Genomic DNA, 15,602 nt, shown 5'->3' on the forward strand with positions numbered 1-15,602 from the left:
TATTTTCATAGTGAGGTACATCTTGGTTTTAACGTCAAGGCGGCATATTTCTATGCCATGTCATTTTGTTAACAAACATGTAAACAAAATAATACAATTTATTCATGCATGACAAAAGTCTATTTTTTTACGGGCCATTTCATTCATTTCTAGTCCCATAAGGAATAGTAAACCTATTATGGGCATATAGAAGGTTTCCTATTGAGATTATCATTCGGGCGGGAGTTGTTCTGCACTAAAACATCTAAACTTGTTAAATCTTATAAAATAATATGTATTAGGCTTGACAATTCAGGTTCACGGGTTGAGTTCGTGTCAATCCGACCGACCCGATTACATAATCAGGTCTAACACGAACTCGACCCGATTATTAAATCGAGTTACCCGAACACGACCCGGGTGACCCGTTGTGAAGAAGAAAAAGGAAGAATCCGAAGAAAGAAGAGAAGGTAGCCACATCTATGAATCCAGAACTACACAATTCTTATAAGGCAATTCCAAATAACCAAATTATATAAATAAAAATAGTATATCAACAAGCTTGACGCTACTGGTAGCACTGGTGGGACTGTTCAACAGTGAGTCCAGACTCCAAATAGATTTCTTGGTGAATCGATCCGTCCATATCTTTGGCCCTGGAGCTCATTTCCAAATTATCCAATGCCGGTTGCCCCCTTTGCCGCACGCCGCCACTCTGTTCCACTACTAGTAGCACTAGTGGCTCTGTGTGTAACTCTATGAGGGTCGTGAGGCGTCGTCGTCGTCGTGGGCTCGTGGGTGTGGCTGCATGAACGGCGGGTGAAGTGTGAACGACCGGACTGAATGAGTGAAAGAATTAGAAAGACAAAGTGAAAATGAAAAATGAAAGACTAAAAGTGCGACACTGCGGCTAGGGTTCGTTTCAGCGTTTCTTGATTATTATTATTGTTATTATTTTTAATCGTGTTGGTTGACCCGCCAAACACAATTATAATCGGGTCATAATCGAGTTGATCTGATTATGACTAGAACCCGAACCCGACAATGACAAACCCAAACCCGAACCCGATTTTTTTTCGTGTCGAGTTCGCGGGCGTGTCAAAAATTGTCAAGCCTAATATGTATTTACTCTTTTCTAATAATCCAATATCCAATCACTTATTCAATGGCTTAAGAAAAGTAAATAAATAAGATCATTTTTTTTATATAAGTTAATAAATAAGATCATTTATAAGATCACAATACTAAGCTTAGAGATCACATAAATCAAAAGTCAAAAGTGTTTATACACATGATCTAAGGTAATACTATGCGACATTCTATTAAGAGCACACTTTCATAACACACATATGTATACCATATACATATATCATTTTGTAAATATTGTAATACTAAAAGAAAATAAAATTATTCCCTAATCAATTTATTTCATTGTACAATCTTTATTTCACATACAAATAATCTCAATGTCTTTCAACACATAACAAGGCATCAAAGTGCACACATTCATAAATCAGTCAGAACTCATGGAAACGTAAATAAAGCTTTTATTACCTATAGCTCGTGTCATCTCTAAATTTCTAGGGTCAAGTCTAATAGTCCTCAGAGCAAACTGCTCTGATACCATACTGTAACGCCACGCCTTTTACAAAAAGACGTAAGTAATTATATCTAATAATCCACATGACATTACGACATCAAAGATGATAAAATCTCGCAGCGAAATATTTTTTTTTTCTTAAAGACTTGAGAATATAACATATTAGAGTTGACTGAAATACCTCAATATAAATAACTATGAACGTGTTCTTACATAATAAATGTACACAAAGCATTAACATATGTACCACATGCGGTACTGATATTACGTAACCATTGTTTTAACCTAATACAAACCATCATATAGAATATTACATATTAAAAGAAATACATAAAAGCCTTATTCACAAATATCAGGATCGACATGATGATCCTGACAGTTTTGACCTTTCTCCTGTCCTGCATAAACATTTATGCGATTGTGGTGATAAAAGTCAACTGTTTTCAATAATATAACAAATTACTGGTTTATTTAAAAATACACAATGCAATAATATGACTAACAGTTTTATATGCACAGTCTTATTACCAGTTGCCGTGAGACTTAAACCTCAGGTCTTTTAATTATTGGTGCCTTGGGACTTAAACCCCGGGTCTTATTGGTGATTGGTGCCTTGGGACTTAAACCCTCGGTCTTTGCCTTGGGACTTAAACCCTCAATCTTGTTAATTTGCCATGGGACTTAAATAAACCCCAGGTCTTACTTATTAACAAATTCATAACTCACAACAGAAAAATATGCAAAGTTCCAAACAAATTGCATACAATTAAATAAAACAGAAATCACAATATTATGAAAATCAGTATCACTCTCAGTAAGTATTTAATATTTGCAGTTCTTTCCTGCTTCAGACAATATTCACATAAGTACTCATTGCAATATAATTTTGTACATTTAATAGAGTATTAGTACAAAATTGCTAAAAACTTATTTTAACATTTTTATCATTTTTAACTTATAAACCATTTATCATAATTTCCTAATATCGCTTGAATATTATAACGGCATATAAAATAAGTCGATTGCATAATCACATATTTTTAAGTGGGCATTATTACAGCATTTATTAATTAGTGTTTTAAAAATCCATAAAATAACAAACATTTTTTTTTTTTTGATAAGTAATTGCAATTATATTAAAAAGCGCAAAGGGGCGCAACCCTTATACACGGGAAGTATACAAGAGAACCCCTAACAGGGATGAGCAGGGAATAAATTTAAAAATTCTACATAAGTAAAAGAACTCAAACTATGATGGGGCGCTATCCAAGAATATAAAGTATTGAGCAACCGCTTCCGAAGCTCCACCATAGATGTCTCTACATCTTCAAATAGCCTAGCATTCCGCTCCCTCCAAATACACCACAGCAAGCATAAAGGAGCTAACCGCCAAGCTTCAATAGCTAGAGCACCCCCAAACGCCGCCCCCCAACAACTCAGCAACTCCAACACCGTACGTGGCATAACCCACTCGACCCCAAATAAGGTAAGGACAAAGCTCCAAAGAGCCTGGGCTACCTCACAGTGAAGCAACAAATGATCAATAGACTCCCCACTCTTTTTACATAAACAACACCACTCAATTACTATCACCTTCCTCTTACGCAAGTTATCATGCGTCAAAATTTTGCCCAAAGCAGCTGACCAAACGAAGAAGGCCACCCTAGTTGGAGCCTTAACACGCCAAATATTCTTCCAAGGGAAACACGGGACAACAGGGCCACCTTTCCTAATAAGCTCTTTGTAGAAGGATCTCACCTCAAATAGACCTTTTCTAGAGGGATTCCACACTATCCTGTCACCCTCCCCATGCCGAGCCGAACTGGAGTATAGACGATCGAAGAAAGAAATGACCATATCCACCTCCCAATCCTGAATATGTCTCGTGAAGAGAACATTCCACTGAATAGCCCCATTATGAACCATCAAATTATCTTCTACCGTCGCATCTTTATTCCTTGCTATACTAAAAAGAGCTGGAAAGCATTGCTCCAAGGATCTATCCCCACACCACCTATCTTGCCAAAAGTTAATATTTGATCCATTCCCCAGTTCGAACCGAACAAAGTTACGAAATTCCTCCCACCCCCTCCTAATATGCTTCCATACACCTACTCCAAATGAACCCGAAGCCTCTTTCGAACACCACCCCCCCTTTAAACTCTCAAACTTGGCATCAATCACCAATCGCCATAAAGCCTCTCTCTCCCTACCATATCTCCACAACCACTTACCCAAGAGAGCTCGATTGAATTGGATGAAATTGTGAACTCCCAACCCACCTGTAGGCAAAGGTGTGCAAATCTTGTTCCAATTAACTAGATGAAATTTGGTCTCGTCACCAATGCCACCCCACAGAAAATCCTTACGAATTTTATCAAGACGATTAGCCACCCTCACTGGGATAGGAAACAATGATAAATAATAAATGGGGATGTTGGAGAGCGTACTATTAATAAGAGTCAACCGAGCACCCTTTGACAAGTACATCCGCTTCCACCCCGCCAACCTCCTTTCCATTTTTTCAATAACACCATTCCAAATAGAGGTGGACTTGTAAGGAGCACCCAACGGCAAACCCAAATAAGTCATAGGCAGAGAAGCAACCCGACAACCAAGAAGATTAGCCAGCCTTTCGACATCCTCTACTCCACCAATAGGGACGATTTCTGATTTCTCTAAATTAATTCTCAAGCCAGAAACTGCCTCAAAACATAAGAAAATACATCTCAGATGTCGAATCTGTTCTTCTTGAGCGCCACAAAAGATCAAAGTGTCATCCGCAAACAGCAGGTGATTCACAACTACGGCCTCGGAATCCCTGGAGCCCACTGAGAACCCAGTCAAATTACCCTGATCCAAAGCGGCAGTCAACATCCGACTCAAAGCCTCCATAACCACCACAAACAACAAAGGAGAAAGAGGATCTCCTTGTCGCAACCCACGAGAGCTACTAAAAAAACCGGCTGGGGTTCCATTTACAAGAATAGAAAATCTCACCGTAGATATACAAAAACGTATCCACTTCCTCCATCTTTCCCCCAAACCACATCTCTGCAACAAATAAAGCAAGAAATCCCAGTTCACATGGTCATAAGCCTTCTCCAAATCCAGCTTACACAGAAGTCCAGGTTCCCCCGAACGAATATGACTATCCACACATTCATTTGCAATAAGCACAGAGTCTAATATTTGCCTACCACCAATAAAAGCATTCTGAGTGTTGGAGATAATCTTGGCCACAACGGACTTAAATCTGTTTGCAAGAACCTTTGAAATAATCTTGTAGATCCCCCCAACCAAGCTAATAGGGCGAAAATCTCTCACATCCATGGCAGCAGTCTTCTTGGGAATCAAAGTGACAAAGGTAGCATTCAGACTCTTTTCAAACTTGCCTCGATCATGAAATTCTGCAAAAACATTCATAATGTCAGTTTTTAAAAATCCCCAACACTTTTGAAAGAAAGCCGCAGTGAATCCGTCAGGGCCCGGCGCCTTATCTCCATTCAAGTCCCTGATAACATCCCACACCTCCTTCTCCTCAAAAGCTCTTTCTAGCCAGGTGCTCTCCTCCTCATCAATGGATAAAAAAGAAAGGCCCTCCACCCTAGGCAGCCAGGAACAGTTCTCTGAGTACAGCTTACTGTAGAAGTTAACTAAATGCTCCTTAATCTCCGTAGGATTTCTTGAAATTATACCGTTAATATTCAAGGAATCCATATGATTGAATTTACGATGTGAGTTGGCCACCCTGTGAAAAAATTTTGTATTCTTATCCCCCTCCTTTAACCACAAAGCTCTAGACTTTTGCCTCCAGCTCATTTCCTCAAAAAGAAGGGTCTTCTCCATCTCTCTCGCCATATCCACCCTACGAATTTTTTCGTCCTCCTCAAGACAGCGACATTCTTCGATTAAATCCAGCTCTCGAATTCCCTCCAATAATTCTTTCTTCTTTTTCCCTAGATCACCAAACACTTCTTCATTCCATTTCCTCAAGTCAGCTTTCAAAGCCTTCAATTTATTGGCCAAAACGAAGCTTGGCAAACCAGAAAAATCATAGGACATCCACCATTTTTGAACCTGCTCAACAAAACCCTCGTATTTCAGCCACATGTTTTCAAACTTAAAATACCTGTTCCCTCCTCTATTTGTCCCACACTCCAATAACAAGGGAAAGTGATCAGAGAAAAGCCTTGTCAATCTCTTCTGAGACACATCAGGAAATCGTTCCTCCCACTCCGAAGAAATTAAAAATCTATCAATTCTAGACCAAATCAGATCTTCCTGACCATTAGACCAAGTAAACTGGCCATCCTCCAGGGGTAAGTCCACCAGACTATGTAAGGAAATGAAGTCTGAGAACTCTTCCATAGCTGCCGAGAAGCTAGCACCATTAGATCTCTCACTGGGAAAGCGAACCACATTAAAATCCCCCCCAATACACCAAGGCATCTCCCACCAACTCATCAATCCAGCTAACTCATCCCACAACACCCTCCTCTCCCTGTCATCATTCGGACCATAAACACCCCCAAACGCCCAAATTACATTATCACCAGTGTTGCGCAAGGAACAAGCAACAGAGTATCTACCTATACACTCCTCCACTTTCTCCACCACCCTTCTATCCCACATTAGCAAAATCCCACCCGATGCTCCGCTGGCACCTAAATAACACCAATCAACGTGAATACAGCCCCAAAGACTTTGCACCACCTCTCTAGAAATAACTGCCATCTTCGTCTCCACCAAGCAAACAATATCCGCCTTCCAAACCTTAAGAAGCCCTCTAATCTCTAATCTTTTCTCGATCGCATTAAGCCCTCTAACATTCCACGACAAAATTTTAGGCATCATAATAACGAGATGTGCCCCTACCCTTCTGTCTACCTCTCTCAGACTGAGCCCCTTTCTTCTCATAATTAACAGACCAAGTCAGCCTATTTAATTCTCTCTTCCCTTTCACCCCTTTAGTAGGCGTACACTTCGACTTGGAATCTGCCAAAAAGAGGTCTCTAGCCACTTCAATTTCCTCAAACAAAGCCAACAATCTGTCCTCAAAGTGACCACAAGAAAGCCCAATGGTTGGATAGTACCTCTTAATTCTTTCCAACACCCACCTAGGTGATACTCTCTGTCTGTCTGCATCTTCCACTGCCAGTGGAGCAATAACTAAGGGCTCAAAGCTCTGTAATTCCCCCTCATCGACTCTGATTTTTTCTTGCATCAGCAGTCCTTCATGAAAATGCTCAAGCAACATCGAAGAACAATCAAATTGAGCACACTTCTCATCCTCCACACATTCAACAGAAACCCCACTCTCCATAATGTCTCCTAATCCTTTCCAGAGGTCAATATCCATCGAAGGACCCCCTAAAGAAGCTTCTGAAACGATACCCTCTTCTCCTTCTACTTCGGAAAGCATCACCAACTCAAGACCACCTACTCCCTGCCTCTGAGACACTGGGTCCACACCAAACCCAGAGAAACCTATTCCAGCACTCGGCTGTGAAGTTCTCACCTGAGGAGTCACCAGCAAACCTCCACCTACTGCCGACACAGCCAAGCTGAAATCATTGCCAACGACAGTACCCTCCTCTTCTGGATCGGAATTCTCTGACACTGCCGTTGGGTCGAACCCAGACTGCCGAGAGCCGTCTGTAACCAGCCCAGGTAAAGAAACGACAGCCTCCTCCGACTGACTAGCTGCTAGCTGCAAGGCTGTCGTCACTCCCGCCCCACCACCCAGCACCATCTCGGACGCCTGGGACGCTTCCTGCTCCCCAAGCTTCGAAGAAATCGCCTCCTTCTCCCTGTCCTTATAAGTTCCTGCATCCTGGATGGGCTGCCCTGTCTTAACTCTCCAGACTGCCGAAGGACGCTGGATCGGTCGCTTCCGACGCTGATAGACCCGGCCAGAGAATCGAGGTCTGCACGCAGACCGCGAGACCGCCAACCCCAAACCCAACGACTTCGACTGCACCGCAGAAGTGGAAGCACCGGCGTCCAACGAGAACTTACGAGCTGGGATGGGGCGCAGAACCGACCCTGCCTTGGGCTTAAACAAAAGTTTGGGCCTTTTGATTGGAAACTGCATAGGTGCTGTCCCTTTAGAATGTTGGGCAGGCTTTGAAGGACCATGGGTCGAGGAGGGTCTATCGGGTATGGAGAAATTGGGCCGAGAGAAGCTAGAGCCCAAAGAAATGGACCGACCCAACAACTCTTCTTCCCACAAATGCATACGATCCAGGCACTGCCCGACTTCCACGTACACCATCTCTAACGTCTTCCTGATACTGCGCAGCTCGAGGCACTCTTCGACGTGAGAATTGCGTGCTGCAGTGGCCAACATAGAGGGACTAGAGCCCGCCCCCCTACCCTCTAGGTCTGACGCAATCTCACTGCTCGACGAAGTGGACAGTGAATTTTGAATCTTCATCCCGGCGGGAACCGCCGGAAAAACCTTCTTCATCTCAACTATCTTCGGCCCAGCAGGTTCCGCCGGAAGTTCCTTCTCCAACTTATCCATCTTCATCCCAGCCTGATTCACCGAATCCAACTTAGCCGTTAAAACCTCCTGATCACGACCACCCTTCACCGGAACCGTAGCCCTGAGCCGGGAATCTTCCTTCGTAGCATATAAAGAAGTCTTATCTTTCGGCATGGAAGCTCTGAGCACATCAGCGTAGCTCCTCCTCCTCTCATCATGATACTGTGGCTCTTCCTTACCTTTGGCATGCTTCGGGAAACTGCCAGCGAGCAGACAATTAAGGGCTAACCGAATCTCCTCCCCAAAGCGCTTCCACCCTTCTCCAAATCTTCCTTTTGGCACCAAGACAGATCCTTTCCTTCTTCTTCCCTCATATTCTTCTAAGGTGATAAAGTAACCATGCCTATTTGCACGTTGTTGCGCAAGAAGCCGCGGAAAACCCGAGACGGATTGATTCCAGAACACTCTACAGTCCTGAGCCGTAACCAGATCATGATACGACTTAAGCAACCATGCAGCCTCATCTTTGTCTATAAGAATGGACCTCGACACTCCTTTTCTACGTTCATGAATCCTAATGCCTGTGAAACCACCCACTATCGCCACAACGAACTCCTTGGACTCTACTGCCCACCGACGGGACTCTACACACAAATTCATTGTTTTGGATATTTTTTTATAGTTCAGATTCTTTAGACTAGTCAGTCAATTTAGGGTTAAAGTTTCTGTCAAAATCTATTTAAACAGTCTTTTGTAAGCCTAATAACAAACATTATAATAGCATTAGTTTGCTAAATACGTAAAATTCTTTTTATGAAAATAGACATAATAATCCCATTAGTATAAATAACAGGTATAATATTTTAAACACATGGGCGGCATAACATCATCAATATAAACAATTTCTATTTTATCATTTTATAAAATTTGCTAGAATAATGGCATTAGAGTAACTAATGCTTTAAAACATTTTATAATTTTGGACAGCGTAACAACAATTTTATAAAATACTCCATTTTATTCGAGCATTATAACAACGTATTTATTTAATTAAAGGAAAATGATAGAAATACTCACGGTTAACAACAAGTGCACAACAGCAAGACACAATGAAGTGGGGCCTACACATTAGGCCCCACTCCATTGTGTCTTGGTGTTGTACACCAGTTGTACACTGTGAGTGCAAGAATCACTCCCCTTAATTAAATACACCACTTTGAAAATCATGTTTAAATACAACATTAAAACATTAAATAATCTAATCACTTATAAAATCATAAAACAAAACTTAATTAGAAACTTACCAAATATCTCAAGATAATAATTGAGATATTTAAAAGACTCTAGATGCATTACTAAGGGACCAGCCAACAGAGAGTAAAAGGGAGAACTTTTCCCTTTTCTTTTCAAGTAGAGACAAGAGACAGAGAGGAGACTTCTTCTTCTTTTCACGCACGCACATAGTTCTTTCTTCTTTTTCTTTGGGTTGTCCGAGAGAGAGAAACAAAGAGGATCCTTTGCTTTTGTTTTGGGTACCAGCCGAGAGAACACAAGAGAGGGAGAGGGCTTCTTGTTTGAGGGAAAAACAGGAAGAAAACTTCCTTTTGCTGCTGCACCTACAAAGAACTGAGAGAGAGATGCACAGAAAAGAGAGAAGAGAGCTTTCCTTTTTTGTTGCAACCGAAACAAAGAGGAAGAGAGGGAGGTTTAAGAGGGTGTTTGAGAGAGGGGGCTTCTTCTCTATTGTGATTGGTGGAGAAGAAGAGAGAGCTTGAGAGAAAATGACAGAGAAAAAGAGAGGAAGAAGGTGATGGTGTGCGGGAAACCGAAGGACTGCATTTCAATATGTAGGAGCTTGAACGATCGGGATGGCTCAATTTTGATCGTATCTAACGGCCTAGGGCAACACTTGGGCAGCAAGCTGGGCATCGAGTTGTCCATGCAAAGAAAATATCTGATATCTCTAACTAACTAACATTTAGCTTCAAACTTACGAAACTTTTTTTTTTTTGATAAGTAATGAACTGGTCTTATTAAAAGCGTGAGGCGCTTCTACATACATCAGAAGTATACAAAAGGAATCACCTAGCTAGAAAGCAAAAAACGAAATAGCCCACAAGAAGGAAACCCAAACAAACCCACCCAAAGCCCTTAAACCCAAAGCCTACAAGGAACAATCAAAGCTCCAGCACCTAGGCCTTTCCTTTCCTATGCCTAGAGGACACGCTTGCATCGCCGTAGTCAATGATGCTTTTCAAATTCAACACCTTTCTTCCCTTTGATCTTCAAGCGCGCAACCTTTTTAACCAAATGGAGCTCCTCTTCAATGGCATCTCCAACCCCATCCAACACCCAATTCAAGGACATGTCGGGATGACGAGCCAAAACCAACTCCCCAGATGGGCCAAAACCAACCAGCCATTTTGGAGCTTGAAACAAGCCATCCGACTCAAAAATCGCCCCCTTTTTAGCAATAGGAGAAGCACCCAAATCTAAGCACCCATCAGAAGGAGCATAACCATCAGAATACCCCTTAGCTTCCGAAACCGAGCACCCAAAGGCAGAGGTTGCCAGAGCAGAAGGCATCAGAATAGGGGCAGAGGAAGGAGATCCAGGGGCATAGGAAGGGGACCCAGAAAGTGCCAAACCAAGACCAGAGTTCGCAAGAGCAGAAAGCCTCGAAAGAGAGTGCACATCTTCTACCGCCCATTTTGCAGGTTCCTCGAAGACAGAGAGATGTGAGACTACCGGATCGGAAACACACCCACTGGCAAAGGGCATCAACGATGCAGAGGCAACCAAAATGGTCCCGCCAACGACGTGATCAGAACCCACCGAAAAGTAACAGAAAAGCAACCCGCGACTGCTTGCTGAGGAACAACGGCAAAAACCTCCTCCACAACGATCATCAGAGAAGATGACACTGAGAACTCACTAGACGAACAACCCAAAACTATTGGCATCGGAGAATCACCGGCGATCATTGAAGAGGACGATCCTAAAGTCAAACCCGAATTCGAGCTCAGACCCACAGGAAAAGCTTTGAGACCAAGAATCGGGTCGAGAACTGACTTAAAAGTCTTTTTTTGAATTGGGCCTACCGCCCAACCAATTAGGACCCAGCCCTAAAACGCATCCGGCCCAACCCAAAACGACTTTTAAAAACCCAGCCCAATCCTTTCCTGCCCAATCTCTGCTTCAACCCAACAGAAGAAAACACACCCGGCCCAATCCTATGCCCACAAGCCCAAGCAAATCCATTCCTGCCCAATCTCTGCTTCAGCCTAACAGGAGAAAACACATTCAGCCCCATCCTATGCCCACAAGCCCAAGCAATCCAAGCTTCAAAAAAATCAAGAAGCTTCCTGAACACCCCAGACTCCTCTGATGCGTCACCCTCATGCTTAGAGTCAGCGACAACCGGTGCCTTCTTGGATCACGCCACATTGCCATCACGAAGCCTGGATCTAGAGGAGCACGCCATACTGCAGTCTCGAAACTTTGACCCAATGACATGAAGGTCTTTACCCAAAGGAAAGCCACCACTTTGCTCACCAACCAGTCCTCACCCAAAAGTTCCTGCTCCAACAATGAGCAATCCATGGCCACCCTCATCTCCTCCGCTAGCCTCGCTGCCAGGAGAAAACCGAGCTCACGTCTCTCAGCCGGCAGAATCCGCACCTTGACAGGACCCTCTGACCTCACCACCTCTGCGAACGACGGAAGGGCACCACCCAAAGAAGGAGAAAACCCACCCGAACTTGGTAAGGAAGCCTTCAAACCCAAGATCTCCTTCCCATCATTCTCCACTGGAGATAGCAAACCTACAAGAGAAGACCCAGAAGTAGATTCCAGGAAAACCAACACCTTGCCAAACTCATCAGCCATTTTATGTCACAAAAAAAAAAAAAAAACTCACCAACCAATCTATTCCATTCCCGCCTTCCTTGTCCCCCCGGGAACAAGATGAACCCTCTCTGGCAACCCACTGCAACAACCGCTAGCTCCAAAAATTGGCCATCCTTATTGCAGCCTTTCCTAACCCAAGCCGTCGAATCTTCCCGGAAGGATTTAGCAAAATCCTCAACCCCCTGAAACTGCAAAGCCTCCTTCACCCCAGCGATAACCCAACCAATACACTGCATACCCATACGCACAACCCCAAAAAACCTTTCCTTCTCTCCTCCAATGTCAGCATAGACCTTCCTTCCTCCACCAAGAGAATGAAGGTTTTAACCTCCATGAAGAAGCGTCTCTCCAGAGCCATCCCCAAAAACGTTCGAAGAGTTGAAACCCTAGCGAGACACGCCTACACACGCCACCACTAGGGTGAAAAAGTTTGAGAAGGGAGAGAGAGACAAAGAGAGAGGAGCAACTCGTGAGGATGAAACTTGATCAAACTTAGGAAACTAACCCGCGTAACTTATGTTTTTGCAGAACTATGTAGATCGATCGCCAGGTATTGGCGATCGAGCGCCGTGTTGATAGAGCGTCGACTTATGGGGATCGATTGTAGTCTACGGGGATCGATCATCCACTTGACAGGTTGGTTATTTCATTTTCGATTTATAGCTTAAGGTCCGATAATCGTATCTAATCGATTTAGAACTATAAACATGTCTCGATTATTAATGAATATTTAATCCTAAATATTCTTATAGTAAGGTTAAATACCAATAAATATTTATTCTCATAAATATATTTGTTTATCTTATTATTAGGTCTTAAATTCTAATTTAAAGCATTATGTTTTATGTCTTAAAATCTGGGGCGCTACATTCCTTCCGCTTTAACGGAATTTCGTCCTCAAAATTCGTAAACTATGCTACACATAAAATTTACATCAAAAGAAAATTTAACTTCTAAGTTTTTTTTTTTTTTTTTAGTGATAGATTTTAAGTGTAGTGTCTAATTACTGAACATAGGCTATGCTAACCTTGATCAATAAAGTATTCTAGAGAAGAAAAAGATGTAAGAGAATAATGTATATTTTCTTTCTATCAATTATCTCATCATATAATTTTAATCCCTAGGGTCTTACATCTTATCTTCTATGATTGAAATTCCACCTCCCATTCTAATATCTATTTCTATTTCTTAATATTAAAGATATTATAGGATTGTCAATTCCTTGAACTTCTATTTCTTAATTTTTATCTAGGTAAAAAATTTTATATAGTACCATGATCTATTTGTGGGTTCGACTCATCGACTAAGGTGTGTATAGATACTAACCTTATATGGTACCATGATCTTTTTCTTGTTCTGTCACAAATACTATTTTAACTGTTGAGTACTTTTAAAAAATTTCATGTAATCGGCGCAAATGAATTCCTAAATCATTAGTATGCCTAATGCTATCTATTTAAAGAATGGTACCTGTCACTTCGTCTATACCTTCTTTCTCAATATCAATACTCTTTGGATTAGTGTTCTCGCCCTTGCCTTGGCCAGTTGTGTTTGCTAAAATCTGCTCTTTTGCGGCTTCAACCCCTTGGTGGTTGTTATTTGGGCAACTTCTCTGAAAATGACCGGACTTACCACACTTAAAACAGACCAGTTTTACCTTCCTACATACTCCAAAATGCTGTTTTCCACACGTATCACATGGTTTCGCTAAGGTTGGGGAGAAGTTCCGTTTCTCACTTGATCGGGTAGCATATCTTTTAGATGGATGTGATGCCTGAGAGATTGATCGTCTCTTTAGTTTGTTGACAGGCATGCGTGAGGCTCTTGATATGCTCCCTTTGTATTTGTTATCACCACCAACCCTTCCAGCACTAGGAGGTCTTTGATTTCCAAAAGAAAGGTTTTCAGAAATGCCGGCCGTCATGGGTTGGCTTAACTGAATGGGTTCAGAAACTGGGTATTGTGATGTTTCATGATTAGAGGTATGGTAACCGTTAGTAAACTGTGATGACTCACCACTCGAAAGCGGTGGTCCTCCAGCAGAGAGGCTCGTCCAAAGCCATAGTGTCTTTGCTGCAGCAATAAGGGGCACAGACGCTCTCTGCGGCTGTGCTAGAAGAATATTATACCTCCTCATGCGCAGCTGATGGAGTGCACTAGAGAAATCCCTGTCACCAGAAATCAGCATAAAGTTCGCGGGAGCAGGGTTGTCTACTGCCCAGAACAGCATGTCGACTAAAATCTTCTTGTCACTCGCATCTTTCACACCTGTTACAAACATTCACGTGTCAATGAAAACAAATACACTTCAAAAAACATCGCAATCTAATCGTGTAGTCCATCAATAAGTTTGTGAGAGTTGGCCAGAAAAAAAGAAAATGAAAATCGTGGATAGAGATATTCAAAGTTATTTGCATCACAGGGTTCATAGAAGAATGGAAGTGCAATTAACAATTCTTGAAAACACGAAGCAAACAAAACGTACGTGAGCCTCTGAACGGCAAGAAAAGGAATAAATTTAACTAATGCCTATTAATCAAAATTAGTATTCACATAAATAAGAATAAAATACCAAATCTTCCCTGGTTCATTAATCTTCACTTAACACAGCGAAAACGAACCAAATTCTTATTTAAAAAAAGAGTGAAAAATAGATGCAAAAATCAAAGATGGAAGATTATCGCAATCGCGGAACACAAAATCTCAACCCTAATTCGCAAAATTTGGGTTCATTCATAGACGAAACAGAAGCGCAGTTAGGAAGTTTCCGATAAACCAATAAACGAACACGAAACACGAGACCTAAAACAAAACAAGCGGAGATAAAATCTAAACCAACAAATACACAGCCACATCCATCGACAACAAAGCGGCAGGAAAGCTAAATCAAACCACACTCACAGCAGATCTTTTAAAATCCAAAATCACAATAAAATAAAATTAATTATAAAATAAATAATAATAATAATAAAAATAAAAATAAAAATAAAAATAAAAAAAGAAGAAGAAAAAGCGACGCAGAAATCGCAGATCTGAGAGAATCCGCAAAAGTATCCCGGTAGGGTTAGAGAAAGAAGGGTACCGGCGGGGACGTGGTAGAGGGCGATGCCGGTGCTGGAGAGCGCGTGCTGAATGGAGTCGGGGATGCGGTGGGTGTCGCAGTAGGCGGAGATGGAGACGGGCCCGCAGTAGTTCATCTTCATGAGCGCCGAGCTTATGTTCTGCGCGATCGCGTTCGGGTCGCACCCCTTCGGCACCGAGCAGTTCTCTATGTCCCACCACACCGACGTCTTCGCCCCCACGTACTGCGCTTCCGCCATCGACGACGTCGTTCCGTTCACATCCCCAACCATCCTTGCCCGCAATTAATAATTATATTACAGCATCAATCAATCAATCACTCGCTCGATTCCACATTTCTCCCTCTCTCTCTAATTTTTTTTTTTTTTTCTTTTACATATAAATTGAATTGAAAGGCGATTCTTCGCTTCTTCGTTTCTCCACCGCCGTCGGTCTTGGAGTCTCTGCAACTACTTCCTCAAACCTCTTTTTGTTCTTTGTATTTGAGAGCAGGCTACTTCAATTCGCCTAAAACCTAGTGTGCGCTCAAAAGAGGACCCACCA

The 15,602-nt window shown here is 42.1% G+C and overlaps 1 protein-coding gene across 3 annotated transcripts; it reads right to left on the bottom strand.

The window, feature by feature from the left end:
• Window positions 1–532: 532 nt before the first annotated feature.
• LOC133852344 (uncharacterized) lies at window positions 533–15,551 on the bottom strand. 3 transcript variants are annotated; one of them, XM_062289085.1, is made up of 3 exons: window positions 15,061–15,551; window positions 13,449–14,246; window positions 533–783 (listed from the first exon to the last, which is right to left on the bottom strand). In XM_062289085.1, the coding sequence occupies exons 1-3, from the start codon at window positions 15,329–15,331 to the stop codon at window positions 548–550; spliced, it is 1,305 nt and encodes a 434-aa protein (XP_062145069.1). In that variant the 5' UTR covers window positions 15,332–15,551; the 3' UTR covers window positions 533–547. The 3 variants fall into 3 exon arrangements, with proteins under 3 accessions (XP_062145069.1, XP_062145071.1, XP_062145070.1); XM_062289087.1 differs by lacking the exon at window positions 533–783 and adding an exon at window positions 1,748–1,977 and having other exon boundaries at window positions 13,467–14,246; window positions 15,061–15,549; XM_062289086.1 differs by lacking the exon at window positions 533–783 and adding an exon at window positions 1,748–1,977 and having other exon boundaries at window positions 15,061–15,548.
• Window positions 15,552–15,602: the final 51 nt, after the last annotated feature.

Source organism: Alnus glutinosa, chromosome 12 (assembly GCF_958979055.1).
Source record: "Alnus glutinosa chromosome 12, dhAlnGlut1.1, whole genome shotgun sequence".
In the NCBI taxonomy this organism is placed as follows: domain Eukaryota; kingdom Viridiplantae; phylum Streptophyta; class Magnoliopsida; order Fagales; family Betulaceae; genus Alnus; species Alnus glutinosa.

What these genes read in the sequence shown, in the direction of transcription:
- LOC133852344 (XM_062289085.1), bottom strand. Translation starts at nt 15,331, where the DNA reads ATGGTTGGGGATGTGAACGGAACGACGTCGTCGATGGCGGAAGCGCAG. An exon ending in CCTCTACCACGTCCCCGCCG is followed by an intron (nt 14,247 to 15,060) that starts GTACCCTTCTTT and finishes TGTTTGTAACAG; the next exon opens with GTGTGAAAGATGCGAGTGAC. An exon ending in AGGTATAGACGAAGTGACAG is followed by an intron (nt 784 to 13,448) that starts GTACCATTCTTT and finishes CCGTTCATGCAG; the next exon opens with CCACACCCACGAGCCCACGA.